The sequence below is a fragment of the Salvelinus alpinus genome, chromosome 2 (genome assembly GCF_045679555.1).
Source record: "Salvelinus alpinus chromosome 2, SLU_Salpinus.1, whole genome shotgun sequence".
NCBI classification, from domain to species: Eukaryota; Metazoa; Chordata; class Actinopteri; order Salmoniformes; family Salmonidae; genus Salvelinus; species Salvelinus alpinus.
In genome coordinates, this window is record NC_092087.1 from 12915514 (window position 1) to 12939257 (window position 23744).

At 47.1% G+C, this 23744-nt stretch overlaps 1 protein-coding gene across 5 annotated transcripts in view; it reads right to left on the minus strand.

Annotated features, from left to right (window-relative positions):
- Positions 1-724: 724 nt before the first annotated feature.
- The window catches only part of LOC139554154 (rho guanine nucleotide exchange factor 3-like), a 95754-nt gene continuing 72734 nt past the window's right edge, over positions 725-23744 (minus strand). For all 5 annotated transcript variants that reach the window (XM_071366990.1, XM_071366989.1, XM_071366988.1 and 2 more), the window contains 9 exons: positions 15358-15465; positions 14360-14536; positions 12957-13019; positions 12067-12163; positions 11773-11849; positions 8282-8539; positions 7162-7332; positions 4196-4382; positions 725-3761 (listed from right to left, as the gene is read on the minus strand). In XM_071366990.1, coding sequence (XP_071223091.1) covers positions 3334-3761; positions 4196-4382; positions 7162-7332; positions 8282-8539; positions 11773-11849; positions 12067-12163; positions 12957-13019; positions 14360-14536; positions 15358-15465 — 1566 coding nt within the window. In that variant the 3' untranslated portion in view covers positions 725-3333. The remainder of the gene's footprint in view (positions 3762-4195; positions 4383-7161; positions 7333-8281; positions 8540-11772; positions 11850-12066; positions 12164-12956; positions 13020-14359; positions 14537-15357; positions 15466-23744) is intronic.

Here is a 23744-nt window from a genome sequence, read left to right on the forward strand (position 1 = left end):
CACTGTAGTTGTGAGACATTTTACTTTATTGTAAATTCACACAAAAAATCCTCTAATCTTATACATTGTTGTAATTCTTTCTAAATATTGAATTTAACTGTACTGTATACAATAATATTAATATGTATATATGAATAGTGTGTAAATAGTTTTAAAAAAATGTCACTTGGTGTCTTTCCTATATATATATATATTATTGTTTATTTTTTTACTCTTATTGTTTATTGATTTATTTTTATTTAATGTAATATCTTATGTTGTTGTCTGGTACTGTTCTGTACATTGTCATGTATTTGTATGTTTTAAGTGGACCCCGCAGGAAGAGAAGCTGCTGCATGTGCAGTAGCTAATGGGGACTAAACTCTAATTATATTGTAGTAATACATTGTATGACCCTGTAAAACAACACATTTCATTGCACCTATCCAGTGTATGTGACAATAAAACATTTATATTTTTTATTATTTTGACGAACATGTTGTTACATAGAGGGATTCAAAGGTAGTATTCACAACTGCAGTATCTTGTCATGAGTCTAGCAAGCATCTGCTAAGGTATTGATGTACTGTAATTTATTGTAAAAATCTTATCAGTGAAATAGCAATTGCATTGTATAGCTAGAAATTGACTTTCTTGAACACAGCTACATGTGAAAAATGATAAGTCATTACATGGAATATAGGTTAATATCACAACAGACCATAATAAACATGACAAATATGGCTTGGTTCATATCTTTTATTTGGTACAGTCTAAATTCCATTTGGTTATACATGTTCATGTCAATCTTTTTCAGTCAGTTCATATATCATATTTCAATATAGTCTCTTTACCTTTCAAGTGCATGTGTCTGAAGGTTTACATAGCCTACAGCCACATAAGTAGCTAGTTCTGAAACCCTTCTTTTCCAGTCTAGTTCCTTATGCCCTTCCCATTCCCATATCTCCCTGTACAACCATAATTCTCACCTCTAGTCTCCAGCATGAACCAAACAAAAGCATATAACATTAATTCATAGAAAAAAATTACTATAAATAGACATCCTAAAGAATACATTTCAATACATTTCTTTAAAAAACAAAAGAATAAAATAATATACTGTATTTTGGATATTTCTTTTAGTGATTACTTGGTCAAACTGATTCATTTTTTAACACGTGACATTCTATACAAATGAAAGAGAACATGAGGCCCCACAAGTAAACTTCCACAAGATTATAATTACCCGACACGTACACATTTTTGGCAACGATTTAGCAGTCCTAGTTTACCAGTTCAACACCGAGAGCACCCAGGACAGAGGACTGGTCTGAGTTTAGCTATATGACACTACTTCTTTAAACAATACAAAAGTCTCAGCATCGCTTTTTACACAAATGTCCAGTGAGTAAAGAACTTTTTGGGTGATTAAAAACCTGACACTACTAAAACACACTAAAAGTAATTAATTTAATACTGTTTTTAATACAAAGCTTCTCTGTAAGACATTGACTCTTAACACCACTGAGAATCTTGCTTCCTCCAGGAAGGGCTGTTTACTTGCTGTAAAATGCTTCTGTTCCTACTTCCTACTTGTGGAGAAATAGGTGGTCCTATCATTTTCAAACTCATATTAATTTAAAATAAAATAAAAATGTCACATGCGCAGAATACAACAGGTGTAGACTACTGTGAATGCTTACTTATGAGCCCTTTCCCACCAATGCAGAATTGAACTTTAGACAGGATATAAAAAATAAACACCCAATAGATTAATCAAACCAGCTTGACCCACCAATAATAACAGCTCTCCCCTCTGAGTGATGTGTTTATACTAGGTTACATTACCAAGAGGCCAGTTCTAGATGCCAATTGCTGACCTCTGGAACGCCATAGTTCTGGAACATCGTAGTTCTGGAACATCATAGTTCTGGAACGCCATAGTTCTGGAACGCCATAGTTCTGGAACGCCATAGTTCTGGAACATCATAGTTCTGGAACATCATAGTTCTGGAACGCCATAGTTCTGGAACATCGTAGTTCTGGAACATCATAGTTCTGGAACGCCATAGTTCTGGAACATCATAGTTCTGGAACATCATAGTTCTGGAACGCCATAGTTCTGGAACATCGTAGTTCTGGAACATCGTAGTTCTGGAACGCCATAGTTCTGGAACATCATAGTTCTGGAACATCATAGTTCTGGAACGCCATAGTTCTGGAACATCGTAGTTCTGGAACATCATAGTTCTGGAACGCCATAGTTCTGGAACATCGTAGTTCTGGAACGCCATAGTTCTGGAACATCATAGTTCTGGAACATCATAGTTCTGGAACATTGTAGTTCTGGAACGCCGTAGTTCTGGAACGTCGTAGTTCTGGAACGCCGTAGTTCTGGAACATCGTAGTTCTGGAACATCATAGTTCTGGAACGCCATAGTTCTGGAACATCGTAGTTTTGGAACATCATAGTTCTGGAACGCCATAGTTCTGGAACATCGTAGTTCTGGAACATCGTAGTTCTGGAACATCATAGTTCTGGAACATCATAGTTCTGGAACGCCATAGTTCTGGAACGCCATAGTTCTGGAACATCATAGTTCTGGAACACCATAGTTCTGGAACATCATAGTTCTGGAACGCCATAGTTCTGGAACATCATAGTTCTGGCCAAGATGTGGGAAGAATCTGTAGCAAACAACTCTGCCCCATTAACACTGTTGTAACCCATCCTTAACAAAATAAACTCTAACCCCATGTCAAGTCCTAACAACAACAACATATCATCATATTGATTGTCTTTGAAAACATTCTTCTGGTCATTTTGACTGGGTCAATTATTGCAAACACAACAGGTTCTCTAGATTCCTACATACAATATATTCTATATATATAAAAAGAATATCATCCATGTATTCTCTTCGCTCTGGGAGACCACAGTAGTAGTGCAGTGGGATAAGGGGTGATGGCAGTGTTTCTAGTTGTGGTGAGAAGGCGATGAGAGGAAGCTGTCTGTAGGGCAGGAGGACTCCGCCCACAGCAGAGGTCAAGAGACAGAGCAGGAGCAACAACAACAATACTGTCCTGAGGTCCCAGTCATGGCTGCCTTCATCTCCATGTAGACATCCATAGTAGACCTGCCAGTCACAGCTAAGACACATGGATACCACTGCTATAGACTACACCACTGTCTCATAGAAAGAAAGTTAAGAGAAAAACAACAAATGAAAAAAAGGGGTAGAGAAAATAAGTGCTCTACAATATCCACCCACTGTGTTGCCTCCCTCCCGTATATAAAGAACATCGCCATGTTACCACCAATACTGCCCAGCTGTAGCCTTGACACCCCAGTGGTCACACTTCTGCTGGCCTGCTGCTGCTACTAGAGTCTGTTTGGTCCATCTGGGCAGAGCCAGGCCAGCCTGTGGTGGAGTCAGAAGCCTCGGTCGTGTCCATGTCCATGCTACAATCTGGAGAGTCTACAGACGAGTCACTGTCACTGTGGTCCATGCTCTCTGGCTGGGGGGCCAGTGCTCCTGAGAGGGGAGGTGTTGTAGGACTCAGAGGTCTCTGGGGGCTGAGTAGGCTTGGACGGGGGTCTGGGTCACTGCTACTGGTTCCCACCCCTACAGGAATCACCACCCCCACGGCCGACTCAGCGGCTCCTTTGGCCTGGCGGATGCAGTTGAGCCACTGCTGTTTGTTGAAGGCATCGCTGGCTTGGAACGAGTGGGACTGGAGCTGGCCGCCACTATGAAACAACACTCTGAAGAAGTTTTTGGCTGATGTGGGAAAGGAGAGGAGAGATGAAGTTAGATACAGGCCGAATCCAAGTCAATGACCACATTATTAATAGGATAGGGGTGTCAAGCCTCAGTTATTATTAATAGGATAGGGGTGTCAAGCTGCAGTTATTATTAATAGGATAGGGGTGTCAAGCTGCAGTTATTATTAATAGGATAGGGGTGTCAAGCTGCAGTTATTATTAATAGGATAGGGGTGTCAAGCTCCAGTTATTATTAATAGGATAGGGGTGTCAAGCTCCAGTTAATATTAATAGGATAGGGGTATCAAGCTCCAGTTATTATTAATAGGATAGGGGTGTCAAGCTCCAGTTATCGGCGGCCACAGTCGTTATCCACTAGGGATAAACCATAGAGATCCTATAATTCATATTCCAGTGTTCTATATGTAATTCTATGGATTAAACACTCACTCCTCTCGTTGTTGCTGAAGGCCCCTCTGATGGAGCCCCCCAGACGGATCTCCCCGTCCTGCAGGTCCTCCCACTGCAGCTCTCTGACTGGGATGGGCTGGCGGTACAGCTGGTAGTGCAGCTGCTCGCTGTGGGTGATGGCCCTGGTTATGACCAGCACGTCCTGGAACAGGAACACATGCAGCTTCTGGAGAACGAGGGGAAAGGAAGGTGTAAGGGTCTGCTGCTTTTTCCTCATTTAAAACATATTTATCCAGATTACTCAATGAGATCTCATTAGAATATATTTATCAAGGGAGCCCTGGAGGCAGCAGTAAGCAATAACAAAAAATTGCAATACACCATAACACAATACAATTCATAGCTACATTGGAAATAAGGTCATTGGACCAAACAGGGCCAGATATTTCAGCAGCAGGCCAACTACTCCCAGAAAATCTCCTCAGACTAGAAAATAGTATGAACAACACCAGCATGGGTGGTATCTTTACTGTAAACACACTCCAGTTTACACGCTCTATTTCATACACAACTCTCAGAGATACTTTGGCACATTTCTTTCCTTTCCATGTGATGAATGACTTCATGAGCTGCCACTGCATGATACATAAAGAGAACATCTTCAACTTTTATTTCAAGTTCAGAACTGGAGTAGGAAGGGATGATGTGTTCCTGTAACACTGCCACTGTTTCGTTTAAGAGGACCAGTGTTTAGTAAACACTGGAAGACTTTTAAGGGAGTAGAGACAAAGAAGTTATATAATGTTGTAACAGACTTTAGCAGAGATGTGATGTAGAGGCATCCAGGGTTGTGTTGAGTAAGAATACAGTGAACCCTGACGATAGAACACCCACTAACAATACTCCATCAAACAGGGATTTGTCTTCTCTCAACATTTCCATTTTCACTTAAAAACAACTCTTTACCTTTGTGAGATACTGTTATAAGATGGTATAAGAACGAGTCTAATATAGAACACAAGCCGGTCATGGTTGACCATATAGGAAATGAACATCTGTGGCGGATGTGAGTACAGGCTCTGTGTGTCTGAATGAAGACCCTCAGGTTTCAATGGGCTGGTTTAGGTGAAACCAGCGTGACAAGATGAAACAAGAGAAACTTTCATATGGTTGTATTTCTCTCTCTGTGTCAGTGTTCCTCCTTAAATAACAACACTTTACCGCAGATAGACAGAGACAAAGGCATGTTAGGCGACTGTGAGTCACACTGACCCGACCTCACCTTGATTCTAACGACCTGTAGCCTTCTATTCTTCTCATATTAACAGTTGATAAAACAAAAATGGCCAATAGAAAAATAGCTAAATGAATGTGCAGATCTTTAGTGTAATGGCTTTAGTCATTTTTCCGTATAATACATGTGGATTTATTGGTTGATTGTTATAACACAATATGGTAATGTTTCACTGTTTTTCCCCACCAGACTTGAAAGGCTGTGTGTGCCTCCGGTTGGGTCGGTCATGGTGAGCTAGCGTAGCACAGCCTGATTAATAGCCTTCTGTCTCTCCTTTCCTGGGATTACTCCTTCTCTCTCTCCGTCCCTCTCCACACCACCACTACCCTGTTATTACTGCTGGGTTGAATCAGGAGCGATGGTGGGAACTGAACCGTATCAAACCCAAACCACCAGTATGCTACTACTACCACCCCATGATGGATCGGGATATATACAACGTCTAACATCTAACAACACGTGACCAGGTGCTTCCAATTTGTACCATGCGGTACAAACATGGTGAACAAAACCCAAATTAAAGGCTTTGGTTGAAGGGAGGAGATGAAACAAATGTTCCGACCCCTCTCTCTGACTGACAGTCCACAACGTTATGCTTTTTCCTCACTTCGGCACCCAGAGCCCAATCATCTTCTCAGGATGTCACCAGATAATGTTTTTTCCTCACTTCGGCACCCAGAGCCCAATCATCTCCTCAGGATGTCACCAGATAATGTTTTTTTTCTAAACACACACTATGCACATGTGTTTCTTTCTTATATTTTTCACCTTTATTTAAGTACGCAAGTCAGTTAAGAACAAATTCTTATTTACAATGACGGCCTACCTCGGCCAAACCCTAAGCCGGACAAAGTCTAGGCCAATTATGCACCGCCCTAAGGGACTGCCAAACACAGCCAGGTGTGATACAGCCTGGAATCAAACCAGGGTCTGTAGTGACGCCTCTAGCACTGAGATGCAGTGCCTTAGACCGCTGTGCCACTCGGGAGCCACACATGTTGTAAGCCTATGTTAGAGTGTATCCTAGGCATGTTTAAGGACATTGCCCTCTGGCTTGGCGATGGGTTAGCTTACACCTTCTCTCTGCTCTCCTTGGCCCCGGCCGCCCTGCGCCTGCCTGTGGTTGTTATGTAATTTATGTAACAGTGTTGACGGAACAGAGTGATTGACTGGATGTTTCAGAAATCGGTCTTCTTGTGCTTGACCTCAGAAACCTCTTGTCCCTCAGCAGGAAAGATGCCCCAGCGAGGGCCTACAGGTGAACCAATGCTCTCAGAGCTGACCCCTGACCCCAGTAGACGTATTGATATGTGGTGACAGAGTGAGGTGCTTTAGGGGTCATGGTCAAAGGGTTTGCTCGTACCATCACAGGTCTGTGTGGATTTAGAGGTCATTCATATCTCTGTACGGTACAAACGTAAAACTGTGCCTCATTCAATGCCAAACAAATATCCTCAGCGTTGACCTTACTTACATCAGAAGGCGTACCTAGCAGTAGAGTGTTAGTATGCATTTGAACTCCCTGTCATCAGATGTTGCCATGCCGTTTTACCGCTAAAGAGCTGCTACACTGAGTCGTGTTTGCATTGTGTTTGCATGACGAAAGCTACCTGTTATTGTAGTTTTTTTTATAGCTGTGTGGTGTAGCAGGTCTGCTGTGTGTTACACTCCAAAGCGTTAATAGTGATCGATGCTAGGCAGCTCTACTCACAGCACCCCTGTTGTTCTTCAGTTCCCCGTGACAGCTGAGGATGCGGGAGCTGTCAATGAGCAGGTCTCTCTGGCTGTCTTCCAGGTAGAGGAGGCGCTCCTTGTAGAAACGACACTCTGACTCGCCCGTCTGGGTGTTGATCTCAGCCACGATGCTCTGGATCATGTTGATCTGGTGACAAGAAGAGGGAATGAAAAGTGTGGTTTAAGTTTTTGTGTGTGTGGGTGGGGGGGGGGGGGGGGGGGTAGTGTTAGTGGGGGGTTGTGTGTGTGGGGGGGGGGGGTAGTGTTAGTGGGGGGTTGTGTGTGTGTGGGGGGGGGGTAGTGTTAGTGGGGGGTAGTGTTAGTGGGGGGTTGTGTGTGTGGGGGGGTGGGGGTAGTGTTAGTGGGGGGTTGTGTGTGGGGGGGGGGGTAGTGTTAGTGGGGGGTTGTGTGTGTGGGGGGGGGGTAGTGTTAGTGGGGGGTTGTGTGTGTGTGGGGGGGGGATAGTGTTAGTGGGGGGTAGTGTTAGTGGGGGGTTGTGTGTGTGGGGGGGTGGGGGTAGTGTTAGTGGGGGGTTGTGTGTGGGGGGGGGGGGGGTAGTGTTAGTGGGGGGTTGTGTGTGTGTGGGGGGGGGGTAGTGTTAGTGGGGGGTAGTGTTAGTGGGGGGTTGTGTGTGTGGGGGGGTGGGGGTAGTGTTAGTGGGGGGTTGTGTGTGGGGGGGGGGGGTAGTGTTAGTGGGGGGTTGTGTGTGTGGGGGGGGGGGTAGTGTTAGTGGGGGGTTGTGTGTGTGTGGGGGGGGGGGTAGTGTTAGTGGGGGGTAGTGTTAGTGGGGGGTTGTGTGTGTGGGGGGGTGGGGGTAGTGTTAGTGGGGGGTTGTGTGTGGGGGGGGTGGGGGTGTTAGTGGGGGGTTGTGTGTGTGGGGGGGTGGGGGTGTTAGTGGGGGGTTGTGTGTGTGTGGGGGGGGTGTTAGTGGGGGGTTGTGTGTGGGGGGGGGGGGGGGGGTGTTAGTGGGGGGTTGTGTGTGTGTGTGGGGGGGGGGGGGGTGTTAGTGGGGGGTTGTGTGTGTGTGTGGGGGGGGGGGGTGTTAGTGCAGGGTTGTGTGTGTTTATGCATTCATGTCTATCACCAAATCCACTCACTGCCTCATCCAGGTGTTGACGGTCCGGATGGTCGTTAGGTGTGTGTTTGAGGATCTCCCTGAGCAGCAGAGGGTATTTGACCAGCCGGCTCCTGGGTATATCCAGGAAGTTCCACAGGTCCAGCTTCCTGCTAAAGGGCGACTCCAGGCAGCGCTGCAGGAAGTCATGCACCCGGTGGTCCTGCTTCTTATGGTCCAGCAGAGCTTTGGCAGCCACCTGGTTACTGCAGTATGAGTTGTAGGAGTCCAGGCATGGTAACTGGTGGAGGGGGGAGGGAGGGGGAGAGAGTGAGAGGGAGGGAGAGAGAGAGGGAGGGAGGGAGGGAGAGAGAGGTGGGGAAGAGAAAAAGGTGAGGGAGAGAGAGGTCAGTAATTGAGTTTCACCTTCAGTCAAGTTAATATTTATTGCAGGATCTCTTATGCAGTGTGCATGTTCCATAATTCTTTTTGAGGTCGGAGGAAAAATGTATCACGGTTTTCGATATCTGATCAAATATTTCAGTTGTGCTCAGTTTTTATTTGCCGACTTTATTACTTTTCATTCCTTAAAGTCATCATCTCATCCTGCTCAGGCAGTAACAGCCAGCCAGACAACTTTATCTCTGTACTCCCTATACTGTACTGTCTTTAGTCATCCTATTTAGCTAGGCTAGCCTGCCTATTTAGCTAGGCTAGCCTGCCTATTTAGCTAGGCTAGCCTGACTATTTAGCTAGGCTAGCCTGCCTATTTAGCTAGGCTAGCCTTCCTATTGGCTAGCCTGTGATCACACTCTCCGTAGCCGATGTGAGTAAGACCTTTAAACAGGTCAACATTCACAAGGCCGCAGGGCCAGACGGATTACCAGGACTTGTAGTCAGAGCATGTGCTGACCAACTGGCAGGTGTCTTCACTGACATTTTCTACCTGTCCCTGACCCAGTCTGTAATACCTACATGTTTCAAGCAGACCACTATAGTCCCTGTGCCCAAGAACGCCAAAGTAACCTGTCTAAATGACTATGTACCCGTAGCACTCACGTCTGTGGCTATGAAGTGTTTTGAAAGGCTGGTCATGGCTCACATCAACACCATCATCCCAGAAACCCTAGACCCACTTCAATTCGCATACCGCCCCAACAGATCCACAGATGATGCAATCTCTATTACCCTCCACACTGCCCTTTCCCACCTGGACAAAAGGAACACCTATGTGAGAATGCTATTCATTGACTACAGCTCAGCGTTCAACACCATAGTGCCCTCAAAGCTCATCACTAAGCTAAGGACCCTGGGACTAAACACCTCCCTCTGCAGTGGGATCCTGGACTTCCTGACGGGCCGCCCCCAGGTGGTGAGGGTAGGTAACAACACATCTGCCACACTGATCCTCAACACGGAGGCCCCTTAGGGGTGCGTGCTTAGTCCCCTCCTGTACTCCCTGTTCACCCACAACTGCGTGGCCAAGCATACTCCAACACCATCATTAAGTTTGCCGACGACACAATGGTGGTAGGCCTGATTACCAACAACAATGAGACAGCCTATAGGGAGGAGGTCAGAGACCTGGCCGTGTGGTACCACGTGATCAAGACAAAGGAGATGATCGTGGACTACAGGAAAAGGAGGGCCGAGCACGCCCCCATTCACATCGACGGCGCTGTAGTGGAGCAGGTTGAGAGGTTCAAGTTCCTTGGTGTCCACATCACCAACAAACTATCATGGTCGCAAGACAGCTGTAAAGAGGGCACAACAACACCTATTCCCCCTCATTGCCATCCAGGAACTCTATACCAGGCAGTGCCAGAGGAAAGCCCTAAAAATGGTCAAAGACTCCAGCCACCGTAGTCATAGGATGTTCTCTTTTTCTGCAAGGCAAGCGGTACAGGAGTGCATGGTCCAGGTTCAGAAGGCTCCTTAACAGCTTCTACCCCCAAGTACCTCAATTACCTCGACTAACCGGTGCCCCCGTACATTGACTCTGTACCAGTACCCCCTGTATATAACCTCGCTATTGTTATTTTACTGCTGCTCTTTAATTATTTGTTACTTTTATTTCATACTTCTTTTTTTTGTATTTTCATAAAACTGCATTGTTGGTTAAGGGCTTGTAAGTAAGCATTTCACTGTAAGGTCTACTACACCTGTGACAAATAACATTTGATTTGATTTGGGTTCTAGCTCTGTGTAGGTCTACCATACAACTAGTCTCTTCATCTTTAAATGGACACCAGATCTATTCAATATATATTGTACCTGGTCTACATCACATTGAACACTATAGGAATGTCACTGGGCTGGTGCAGTCAGAGCCAGAACGATGTCACAGTGTTAATGTAACCGATAGATAAATTAAGGCCATCTACCATGGAAATGAAGTGGAATTGGGAAATATGTACTCTATTATGCAACCACATTGACATCTTTCTGCAGTGGAACGGAGTTCAGAGGAGAGGTAGAACTAGGGCAAGTAAACAGCTGAGAAGCAGATGCTCTCCGCGTTCCTGTCAAGCATGCATTGTTTTCCTCCATAACTACCTAGTGTAAACAGGAAGTAGGGATGGAGGGATGGTAGAGGAGCTGCTCAGCATCCTTACACTAACAAACAGCCCTGGACACACTAACACACTTCACAACACAGCAGAACTAGCCTGGTTCCAGCTCACTGTCCAGCTAAAGTGTTACTGCACGTATTGTGAGGAAGTTAAGATTGCATGTTAGTTAAGAGCTTTGATTTCAACCTCCACACAGGGTAACCTGACTTCACACCAATAGAAGTTTCTCTGGGTCAACACACACACAAACACACACACACACACACACACACACACACACACACACACACACACACACACACACACACACACACACACACACACACACACACACACACACACACACACACACACACACACACACACACACACACACACACACACACACACACACACACACACACACACACACACACACACACACAGAGAGAGAGATAATTGGGAATCAAAAAAGAACTAGGCCAAAAGGTCCTTAAGACACAGGGGATGAATCTGTTTTTATAAGATAGCTCCATTATGGAAAACAAAACATCTCAGGCTGCCTTGTAAACTAGCTGTTTTGGTGTTCTGGATGGCTGAAGTCCTTTCTCAGAAAAGTTTCAAGTAAATTGATGCTGTAGAAAGAATGTGACACAAAAATCATGCTAATCCTGAGCAGGACATTTGACATGCCTGTCAACCTGATTAATAGACTAAACTGGATCTCTGTAATAACCCTCTTCTCTACTTTGTTGCAGAAGTACATGTGGTTGGTTGTTAGATATCCCCACCTTGGGCATGTGTAGTATGAAGATACAACTGCCTGATTTCTCGCAAAGTAAAAATCGTAATTAAAACTATTAAAACAATTAGATAATAAAGTTCATCTATCCATTTTTCCTGTTTAGGTCATATAGCCAGGAAACCCTCACCACCCTATATTATTACAACAGAATTATAACATCAGGCGGAATGGTCTTACCCAGTCCACTAGAATGTGTCCCACAGTTTCTGTAGAGCCGTCTGGTTTCCTGGCCTCTCGCAGTCGACTCAGTAGATCTGAGGGATGAGAGGGAGGAGAGGTCTCAGCCTCTGTCTAACGGCTCTTTTAGGTGTAAGAACTACGTGCGTGCGTGCGTGCGTGCGTGCGTGCGTGCGTGCGTGTGTGTGTGTGGATGTGTGCCTGCGTGACTCTGTGTGTGCGTGATTCTGTGTGTGATGGCTTCTGTGTTTGTGTGAGGTTTCCCTATGGCTCTACACAAGCTTCCATTCTCACCTTCATGCAACGGAATGAGGGAGTCCAGGGTTCCGAAGATCTGGGTGAGTTCACGCTCTGTCATAATGGACAGCTTCAGCATGGGGTCATGGTACGCCTGCAGGTACAGAGAGAGGAGAACGCTTCAATGAAAACAGTAACAATGGAACCAAACTGGATTTATCCCCTTATATTACCCATGTGCTTCATTAAAACACGCTTTAGAAGCATTGAAAGCATTGAAATCAAGCGTGTGCTCTAAAGATGGAAAAACCCTTGGGGTTTTGGCATGTTAATTGGTAGCTTGTGGTGTGGACATCTACAAGTGGTTGACCCAGATAAGTTACTTGAGCCAAGCGTAGAGGGATCATATAAACTACACACCCAATATAAGTTTAAAAAAAACATTTTCCAAAACAGCACTAAGAAAGGTAACTGACGTCAAATGGGACATGTCCAGAAGATATTAAATATATTTTCAGAAACAGTATTGGACATAAATAACCTAAACATCTGTTGGTGTCTTGTACGTCCCATTCAGAACATGTGGTCATTCACAGAACACGTAGCCTAATGGTCATTCACAGAAAGTGCTGTGTGAGTAACAAGGTCTTGGGAGAAACCACACACACACACACACACACACACACACACACACACACACACACACACACACACACACACACACACACACACACACACACACACACACACACACACACACACACACACACACACACACACACACACACACACACACACACACACACACACACACACATAGGTGTGTGATTGTGGGAGCACAGGGGAAACCGGAGACTGGCTGATCACCAGGGTAGAATAACTTAGCTGTGATAGGCTCAATGAAAAGGAAAAAGGGAAATGATCTTGATTGAATAAGCAGCTGGTACCTTCTTGGCCAGCTTCAAATCCTCAATGAGATCCCGCTCGCCCTGAGAAAGCTCAAAGATGGCCTGCAAACACACAGAGGAAGTAAAGACAACGAGAGAACGGTGAAACAAGGGTCCTCGTTTAGTCAAACATCTCAGAAAAACAACAAGTCATCAGCTATTTTACCACCATGAACAAATAACATTGAAAACATATAAACATAATTTCTTTCTTTCTGTCTTTTTAGAAGAAGGAGTTACATGTATGAAATAACAAATGGCAGACTGACAAATCTAAAGGTCTTTGCAGAAAGATGAGCTTTCAACACTTCGCCTCTCTAAAGCCACAAGACTTCTGTTGTGCACACAGAGAGAAAAGCATAGGACCGCGTTGACCCCTAAACATGCAATACTTCCCAGTGGACAGCTGGGTTCTGTTGTGAACCCCCTATCCCATATCCCCTGTCCTTTGATGTCTACTCTGTGTGGCCTGAGAGGAGGAGGCCTCATTTCAGTGGAGGGAGGGGTGGGCATGTTTCAGACAGGCCTTCTAATTTTAACTGTTAAAACTGTGAAGTGATATAGCACTCGATCCCCTCTGTGACTGAGTTTAAGACTGGGAGAGAGAGAGGGAGAGAGAGAGAGGGAGAGAGAGAGAGAGAGAGAGAGAGAGAGAGAGAGAGAGAGAGAGAGAGAGAGAGAGAGAGAGAGAGAGAGAGAGAGAGAGAGAGAGAGAGAGAGAGAGAGAGAGAGAAAGAGAGAGAGAGAGAGAGAGGGCAGAGAGAGAGGGGAAAGAGGGTGAGCTAGAGAGAGGGGGGGGAGAGAGGGAGAGCTAGAGAGAGGGGAGAGCTATAGAAAGAGAGTGAGAGGAGGGAGAGATAGAGGGAGGGGGGAGAGCGAGAGAGGGAGAGAGAGAAAGGGGAGAGCGAAAGACAGAGGGGCATGAGGGAGCGATAGAGAGAGGGGTGAGAGAGAGCGAAAGACAGAGAGAGGGGAGAGAGAGAACGAAAGACAGAGGGGTGAGAGAAAAATAAGCAGCTGGGATGTTATTGGAGCCCCTCCCTCCACTCCTGACCCTGTTGCTCCTCTGTAAGACGGCTGTGGTTCTCCCATCAGTGCTTATCAGGCAGGATCTGCTCATAGACTAGGGAATCTCTCTTTCTGGCTTTGGGTTTTGCCATGGGCACTTAATCTAAGCATATTTCATTCTAGAAGATGTACATCCTTGTTATAAGCATGCTATTCTAAGAGTTTAAACACACACACAACCTCCAATGTAATGTTAGTTAAACTCCTTGAAATCAAAGCCAGACGAAAACCTTCTGGTCTAAAAGTTGCATTAAACTATACAGGAGCAGTGAGCAGGTATTTTCTATCATTTTGTAACAGTGTTCTCCCATGGTAACTCTGAGGAAAACCATTACCTCCTGGCGTTTGATTTCCTTAGAGGACAGCATCTGGTGTCCGAGCCGCACGTCGAAGGTCTCGCTCCACAGCTTGCTGTCTCGCCGCTTGGTGTTGGCAGGCGGGGCCGGCCGCGTCCATGGTCGAGGAGGCATGAGCGTCTCCGTCCGACTCTCACTGCGGAAGCTGATGGAACGCTGCGGAATAGAAAGAGGCACAAAGATGAGAAAAATTCCCCTTCACCGTCACAGGACACCGTCACAGGACACCAACCTAGAAGGGTATGAAAAGACAATACAAACACATAGTTGTCTTATGTCTGATATCGAATGTTACTGTAATGTTGTGTGTAGATGATCTTGTCTGCTATTCTAGTCAAACCCAGTGTGAAGATAGTGAGGTCAGGTTTGAGGTCAAAGCCCTTCATATGTGTCCCATAGGTGATGCGTCCCAAATTGTACCCTGTAGCGCGCTGGTCAAAAGTAGTGCGATTTGGGACGTAATCGTAGAGGACACGTACCAATGATTATCAGGCGTGAACGTTCCCACCTTTCAATCACTGAGCCTCGTGTTGCATAATAACACTGGTGTGTGTTATCAACACCAGCCAGAACAAAACATATCACAACACGTTACGGCATGACATCACACACAGGTCAGAGGAGGGCTGGCGTACTTAGTGGAAAGTGATTGATTTCTCCTTAGAACATAATCGATTAGCTGGCTATGGCTGGGCTTTCTGCGACGGCCAAACACATCAGCTAAGTTACTTAGTATCATGATCATGATGAGATGATAATGAGACCTTATAAGAGGGTCAAACATGCTTATGACAAGCGTTACAATGCATTATAACCACAGGATAATGCATTAAACCTCTAGGTTGTATTTGTAAGGTGTTATTAACGACATTATTGTAATTAAGCATTTAGTCACTCTTTATGTGTACCTGCAGTGGTTGTCCTCTGTAGTCATATTTGTCAGCATAGCTATCTTATGATGTGGTGTACTGTTGTACCTGCAGTGTTTGTCCTATGCGCTTCAGAGGAGCAGTCTTGACTGGAGGTATGAGGTTGGCCAGCGAGGTGACGCGGGACAGGGGCTTCACCCGCTTGTTACTGGGCTCCTAGAATACAGTAGACACAGAGAGACACCTTGTTGTGGACACACAGTCAGATACAAACATTAACAGCACATAGAGGAAAGAAACATCCCATAAATGTCAGGATATATGAAGACAAGATGAGGGTGTAGACTGGTGTGTGAGGCAGATCAAAGACAGTGAGGAGAAGAGGCTTAGGATGCCCTTCCATTCATTCTGCATCACTCCATCAGGATAACAGAAGAAGAGATCCAAACTCCAGAGGTTGCCGTCAGTCAGAATCATCAGGGGGAAAACAGGCTGACAGAAAGAGAATATCTGCAACCTGCAAACCCTCAGCAGCATTAATACTCTATTCTCCCATCCCTTGCTCTCTCCCCTCTCCTGCTCTTTCCTCTATCCTGCTCTCTCCTCTCTCCTGCTCTCTCCTCTCTCCTGCTCTCTCCTCTCTCCTGCTCTCTCCTCTCTCCTGCTCTTTCCTCTCTCCTGCTCTCTCCCCTCTCCTGCTCTCTCCCCTCTCCTGCTCTCTCCTCTCTCCTGCTCTCTCCTCTCTCCTGCTCTTTGCTCTCTCCTGCTCTCTCCTGCTCTCTCCTCTCTCCTGCTCTCTCCCCTCTCCTGCTCTCTCCCCTCTCTTTGTCGGTGCCTTTGCAGAGGCGCCCAGTGACGTCACTGCAGCTATTTGATCAGTATTCTGGGAAAACAGTACTTTCACACCAAGTACTCCCTCTTCACAATTCACACTCGCCTGCGACAGACAGACAGACAGACAGACAGACAGACAGACAGACAGCCAGACAGTTAGTTGTGGTTCTGCAGTAAAAAGCAGGGCCAGTAAATAATCCACAGTTCCTTATAGAGAAGTGAGTGACAGTACAAATCAGACGGTACAAATGGTGTCAATTTGAACAGTATCTACCATCTACTCACAACGGGATCCATTCCCTATTTAATCAAAGCCTACTTGCTTCCTTAGGTTGTATCCCAAATAGCACCATATTCCTCTATAAAGTGCACTACTTGACCAGGTCCCCATATGGCTCTGGTCTAAAGTAGTGCACTATATAGGTCAGTGTTTCCTCCAGAACCCCCAACAGTTTGTATATTAACCCTGGTCCTCCAGAACCCCCAACAGATTGTATTGTAACCCTGGTCCTCCAGAACCCCTAACAGATTGTATTGTAACCCTGGTCCTCCAGAACCCCCAACAGTTTGTATTGTAACCCTGGTCCCCCAGAACCCCCAACAGATTGTATTGTAACCCTGGTCCTCCAGAACCCCCAACAGATTGTATTGTAACCCTGGTCCTCCAGAACCCCTGGTCCTCCAGAACCCCTGTGTCATGTTTTGTCTTTGATCTTCATGTCTTGTCCCTGTGCTTCCCTCTGCTGGTCTTATTAGGTTCTTTCCCTCTTTCTCTCTCTCTCTCTCCTCCTCCCTCTCTCCCTCTCCCGCTCTCTCTCTCTATCGTTCCGTTCCTGCTCCCAGCTGTTTCTCATTCTCCTAACGACCTCATTTACTCTTTCACACCTGTCCCCTATTTTGCCCTCTGATTAGAGTCCCTATTTCTCCCTCTGTTTTCCGCTTCTGCCTGGTCGGATTCTTGTTTGATGTTTGCTGTTCCTGTGTCCTTGTTCCGCCCTGTCGTGTTTTTGCCTTCTTCAGATGCTGCGTGTGAGCAGGTGTCTATGTCAGCTACGGCCTGTGCCTTCCTGAAGCGACCTGCAGTCTGTGGTCGCGTCTCCTGTCGTTTTCCTCTCTACTGACGAGAGGATTTCAGTTTCCTGTTTTGGATTTACCTTTGATATATCCAGGAGAATCATTGTTTGTTTGATACTGGAATAAAGACTCTGTTACTATTACGTCGCTGTTGGGTCCTCATTCATCAGCATAACAGAAGAATCCGACCAAGATGGACCCAGCGACTATGGATTCTCTCAACACTGCCGTCGAGTTCCAGGGAGCAATGCTCGGCAGACACGAGCAGGAATTGTTTGCTGCTCGTCATGCCGTTGAGACCCTGGCCGCTCAGGTCTCCGATCTCTCTGGACAGTTTCAGAGTCTTCATCTCGTGCCACCAGCTACTTCCTGGTCTTCCGAGTCTCCGGAACCTAGGGTTAATAACCCACCATGTTACTCTGGGCAGCCCACTGAGTGTCGCTCCTTTCTCACCCAGTGTGATATTGTGTTCTCTCTCCAGCCCAACACGTACTCAAGAGAGAGAGCTCGGATCGCTTACGTCATATCACTCCTTACTGGTCGGGCTCGGGAGTGGGGCACAGCTATCTGGGAGGCAAGGGCTGAGTGTTCTAACGATTATCAGAACTTTAAAGAGGAGATGATACGGGTTTTTGATCGTTCAGTTTTTGGGAAGGAGGCTTCCAGGGCCCTGGCTTCCCTATGTCAAGGTGATCGATCCATAACGGATTACTCTATAGAGTTTCGCACTCTTGCTGCCTCCAGTGACTGGAACGAGCCGGCGTTGCTCGCTCGTTTTCTGGAGGGACTTCACGCTGAGGTTAAGGATGAGATTCTCTCCCGGGAGGTTCCTTCCAGCGTGGACTCTTTGATTGCACTCGCCATCCGCATAGAACGACGGGTAGATCTTCGTCACCGAGCTCGTGGAGGAGAGCTCGCGTTAACGGTGTTTCCCCTCTCCGCATCTCAACCATCTCCTCCCACCGGCTCAGAGACTGAGCCCATGCAGCTGGGAGGTATTCGCATCTCGACTAAGGAGAGGGAACGGAGAATCACCAACCGCCTTTGCCTCTATTGCGGTTCTGCTGGACATTTTGTCATGTCATGTCCAGTAAAAGCCAGAGCTCATCAGTAAGCGGAGGGCTACTGGTGAGCGCTACTACTCAGGTCTCTCCATCAAGATCCTGTACTACCTTGTCGGTCCATCTACGCTGGACCGGTTCAGCTGCTTCCTGCAGTGCCTTGATAGACTCTGGGGCTGAGGGTTGTTTTATGGACGAAGCATGGGCTCGGAAACATGACATTCCTCTCAGACAGTTAGGGAAGCCCACGCCCATGTTCGCCTTAGATGGTAGTCTTCTCCCCAGTATCAGATGTGAGACACTACCTTTAACCCTCACAGTATCTGGTAACCACAGTGAGACCATTTCCTTTTTGATTTTTCGTTCACCTTTTACACCTGTTGTTTTGGGTCATCCCTGGCTAGTATGTCATAATCCTTCTATTGATTGGTCTAGTAATTCTATCCTATCCTGGAACGTTTCTTGTCATGTGAAGTGTTTAATGTCTGCTATCCCTCCTGTGTCTTCTGTCCCCTCTACTCAGGAGGAACCTGGTGATTTGACAGGAGTGCCGGAGGAATATCATGATCTGCGCACGGTCTTCAGTCGGTCCAGAGCCAGCTCCCTTCCTCCTCACCGGTCGTATGATTGTTGTATTGATCTCCTTCCGGGGACCACTCCCCCTCGGGGTAGACTATACTCTCTGTCGGCTCCCGAACGTAAGGCTCTCGAGGATTATCTGTCTGTTTCTCTCAACGCCGGTACCGTGGTGCCTTCTTCCTCTCCCGCCGGAGCGGGATTTTTCTTTGTTAAGAAGAAGGACGGTACTCTGCGCCCCTGCGTGGATTATCGAGGGCTGAATGACATAACGGTTAAGAATCGTTATCCGCTTCCCCTTATGTCGTCAGCCTTCGAGATTTTGCAGGGAGCCAGGTTCTTTACTAAGTTGGACCTTCGTAACGCTTACCATCTCGTACGCATCAGAGAGGGGGACGAGTGGAAAACGGCGTTTAACACTCCGTTAGGGCATTTTGAATACCGGGTTCTGCCGTTCGGTCTCGCTAATGCTCCAGCTGTCTTTCAGGCATTAGTTAATGATGTACTGAGAGACATGCTGAACATTTTTGTTTTCGTTTACCTTGACGATATCCTGATTTTTTCACCGTCACTCGAGATTCATGTTCAGCACGTTCGACGTGTACTCCAGCGCCTTTTAGAGAATCGTCTCTACGTGAAGGCTGAGAAGTGCGCCTTTCATGTCTCCTCTGTCACATTTCTCGGTTCTGTTATTTCCGCTGAAGGCATTCAGATGGATCCCGCTAAGGTCCAGGCTGTCAGCGATTGGCCCGTTCCTAAGTCACGTGTCGAGTTGCAGCGCTTTCTCGGTTTCGCTAATTTCTATCGGCGTTTCATTCGTAATTTCGGTCAAGTGGCTGCCCCTCTCACAGCTCTGACTTCTGTCAAGACTTGCTTTAAGTGGTCCGGTTCCGCCCAGGGAGCTTTTGATCTCCTCAAGAAGCGTTTTACATCCGCCCCTATCCTTGTTACTCCTGACGTCACTAAACAATTCATTGTCGAGGTTGACGCTTCAGAGGTGGGCGTGGGAGCCATTCTGTCTCAGCGCTTCCAGTCTGACGATAAGGTCCATCCTTGCGCTTACTTTTCTCATCGCCTGTCGCCATCGGAACGCAACTATGATGTGGGTAACCGCGAACTGCTCGCCATCCGCTTAGCCATAGGCGAATGGCGACAGTGGTTGGAGGGGGCGACCGTTCCTTTTGTCGTTTGGACTGACCATAAGAACCTTGAGTACATCCGTTCTGCCAAACGACTTAATGCACGTCAGGCTCGTTGGGCGTTGTTTTTCGCTCGTTTCGAGTTCGTGATTTCCTATCGTCCGGGAAATAAGAACACCAAGCCTGATGCCTTATCCCGTCTCTTTAGTTCTTCTGTGGCTTCTACCGACCCCGAGGGGATTCTCCCTGAAGGGCGTGTTGTCGGGTTGACTGTCTGGGGAATTGAGAGACAGGTAAAGCAAGCACTCACTCACACTGCGTCGCCGCGCGCTTGTCCTAGTAACCTTCTGTTCGTTCCTGTCTCTACTCGTCTGGCTGTTCTTCAGTGGGCTCACTCTGCCAAGTTAGCTGGCCATCCCGGCGTTCGGGGTACGCTTGCTTCTATTCGCCAGCGGTTTTGGTGGCCTACTCAGGAGCGGGACACGCGCCGTTTCGTGGCTGCTTGTTCGGACTGCGCGCAGACTAAGTCAGGTAACTCTCCTCCTGCCGGTCGTCTCAGACCGCTTCCCATTCCTTCTCGACCATGGTCTCACATCGCCTTAGACTTTATTACCGGTCTGCCTTCGTCTGCGGGGAAGACTGTGATTCTTACGGTTATCGATAGGTTCTCTAAGGCGGCACATTTCATTCCCCTCGCTAAGCTTCCTTCCGCTAAGGAGACGGCACAAATCATCATTGAGAATGTGTTCAGAATTCATGGCCTCCCGTTAGACGCCGTTTCAGACAGAGGTCCGCAATTCACGTCACAGTTTTGGAGGGAGTTCTGTCGTTTGATTGGTGCTTCCGTCAGTCTCTCTTCCGGGTTTCATCCCCAGTCTAACGGTCAAGCAGAAAGGGCCAATCAGTCGATTGGTCGCATATTACGCAGCCTTTCGTTTCGAAACCCTGCGTCTTGGGCAGAACAGCTCCCCTGGGCTGAGTACGCTCACAACTCGCTTCCTTCGTCTGCTACCGGGCTATCTCCGTTTCAGAGTAGTCTTGGGTACCAGCCTCCTCTGTTCTCGTCCCAGCTCGCCGAGTCCAGCGTTCCCTCCGCTCAGGCTTTTGTCCAACGTTGTGAGCGCACCTGGAGGAGGGTCAGGTCTGCACTTTGCCGTTACAGGGCGCAGACTGTGAGAGCCGCCAATAAACGTAGGATTAGGAGTCCTAGGTATTGTCGCGGTCAGAGAGTGTGGCTTTCCACTCGTAACCTTCCCCTTACGACAGCTTCTCGCAAGTTGACTCCGCGGTTCATTGGTCCGTTCCGTGTCTCTCAGGTCGTCAATCCTGTCGCTGTGCGACTGCTTCTTCCGCGACATCTTCGTCGCGTCCACCCTGTCTTCCATGTCTCTTGTGTCAAGCCTTTTCTTCGCGCCCCCGTTCGTCTTCCCTCCCCCCCCCCCGTCCTTGTCGAGGGCGCTCCTATTTACAAGGTACGAAAGATCATGGACATGCGTTCTCGGGGACGTGGTCACCAGTACTTAGTGGATTGGGAGGGTTACGGTCCTGAGGAGAGGAGTTGGGTTCCATCTCGGGACGTGCTGGACCGTTCGTTGATTGATGATTTCCTTCGTTGCCGCCAGGGTTCCTCCTCGAGTGCGCCAGGAGGCGCTCGGTGAGTGGGGGGGTACTGTCATGTTTTGTCTTTGATCTTCATGTCTTGTCCCTGTGCTTCCCTCTGCTGGTCTTATTAGGTTCTTTCCCTCTTTCTCTCTCTCTCTCTCCTCCTCCCTCTCTCCCTCTCCCGCTCTCTCTCTCTATCGTTCCGTTCCTGCTCCCAGCTGTTTCTCATTCTCCTAACGACCTCATTTACTCTTTCACACCTGTCCCCTATTTTGCCCTCTGATTAGAGTCCCTATTTCTCCCTCTGTTTTCCGCTTCTGCCTGGTCGGATTCTTGTTTGATGTTTGCTGTTCCTGTGTCCTTGTTCCGCCCTGTCGTGTTTTTGCCTTCTTCAGATGCTGCGTGTGAGCAGGTGTCTATGTCAGCTACGGCCTGTGCCTTCCTGAAGCGACCTGCAGTCTGTGGTCGCGTCTCCTGTCGTTCCTCTCTACTGACGAGAGGATTTCAGTTTCCTGTTTTGGATTTACCTTTGATATATCCAGGAGAATCATTGTTTGTTTGATACTGGAATAAAGACTCTGTTACTATTACGTCGCTGTTGGGTCCTCATTCATCAGCATAACACCCTGGTCCTCCAGAACCCCCAACAGATTGTATTGTAACCCTGGTCTTCCAGAACCCCCAACAGATTGTATTGTAACCCTGGTCCTCCAGAACCCCCAACAGATTGTATTGTAACCCTGGTCCTCCAGAACCCCTGGTCCTCCAGAACCACCAACAGTTTGTATTGTAACCCTGGTCTTCCAGAACCCCCAACAGATTGTATTGTAACCCTGGTCTGCCAGAACCCCCAACAGATTGTATTGTAACCCTGGTCCTCCAGAACCCCCAACAGATTGTATTGTAACCCTGGTCCTCCAGAACCCCCAACAGATTGTATTGTAACCCTGGTCCTCCAGAACCCCTAACAGATTGTATTGTAACCCTGGTCCTCCAGAACCCCCAACAGATTGTATTGTAACCCTGGTCCTCCAGAACCCCTAACAGATTGTATTGTAACCCTGGTCTGCCAGAACCCCCAACAGATTGTATTGTAACCCTGGTCCTCCAGAACCCCTAACAGATTGTATTGTAACCCTGGTCCTCCAGAACCCCTGGTCTTCCAGAACCCCCAACAGGTTGTATTGTAACCCTGGTCCTCCAGAACCCCCAACAGATTGTATTGTAACCCTGGTCCTCCAGAACCCCCAACAGATTGTATTGTAACCCTCAGATTGTATTGTAACCCTGGTCTTCCAGAACCCCCAACAGATTGTATTGTAACCCTGGACAAATACACCTGATTGAAACAAATTGTGTTGTTTCAATACTACTTATGCAACAACAGACTGGCTGAATTTAGCTCTCGGACCTCAAGGCTCTGCTACTCGGACATAAAACACGTTACACAATCTGTTCTGCTGTTTTAAATTGACTTGCCAATCAATGTCATTATCAACAGCAGCAGCTCCCTCAGTCATTTAGTACATCCCCTGTCTCACTGAGAGGCTCTGATCTCTACAGGGGAGATATATAGTACAGAGGTAGTAGAGACTGATCTCTACAGGGCAGATAGATAGTACAGAGCTAGTAGAGACTGATCTCTACAGGGCAGATATATAGTACAGAGGTAGTAGAGACTGATCTCTACAGGGCAGATAGACAGTACAGAGCTAGTAGAGACTGATCTCCACAGGGCAGATATATAGTACAGAGGTAGTAGAGACTGATCTCTACAGGGCAGATAGATAGTACAGAGCTAGTAGAGACTGATCTCTACAGGGCAGATAGATAGTACAGAGGTAGAGACTGATCTCTACAGGGGAGATAGATAGTACAGAGCTAGTAGAGACTGATCTCTACAGGGCAGATATATAGTACAGAGGTAGTAGAGACTGATCTCTACAGGGCAGATAGATAGTACAGAGCTAGTAGAGACTGATCTCTACAGGGCAGATAGATAGTACATAGCTAGTAGAGACTGATCTCTACAGGGCAGATAGATAGTACAGAGCTAGTAGAGACTGATCTCTACAGGGCAGATAGATAGTACAGAGCTAGTCGAGACTGATCTCTACAGGGCAGATAGATAGTACAGAGGTAGTAGAGACTGATCTCTACAGGGCAGATATATAGTACAGAGCTAGTAGAGACTGATCTCTACAGGGCA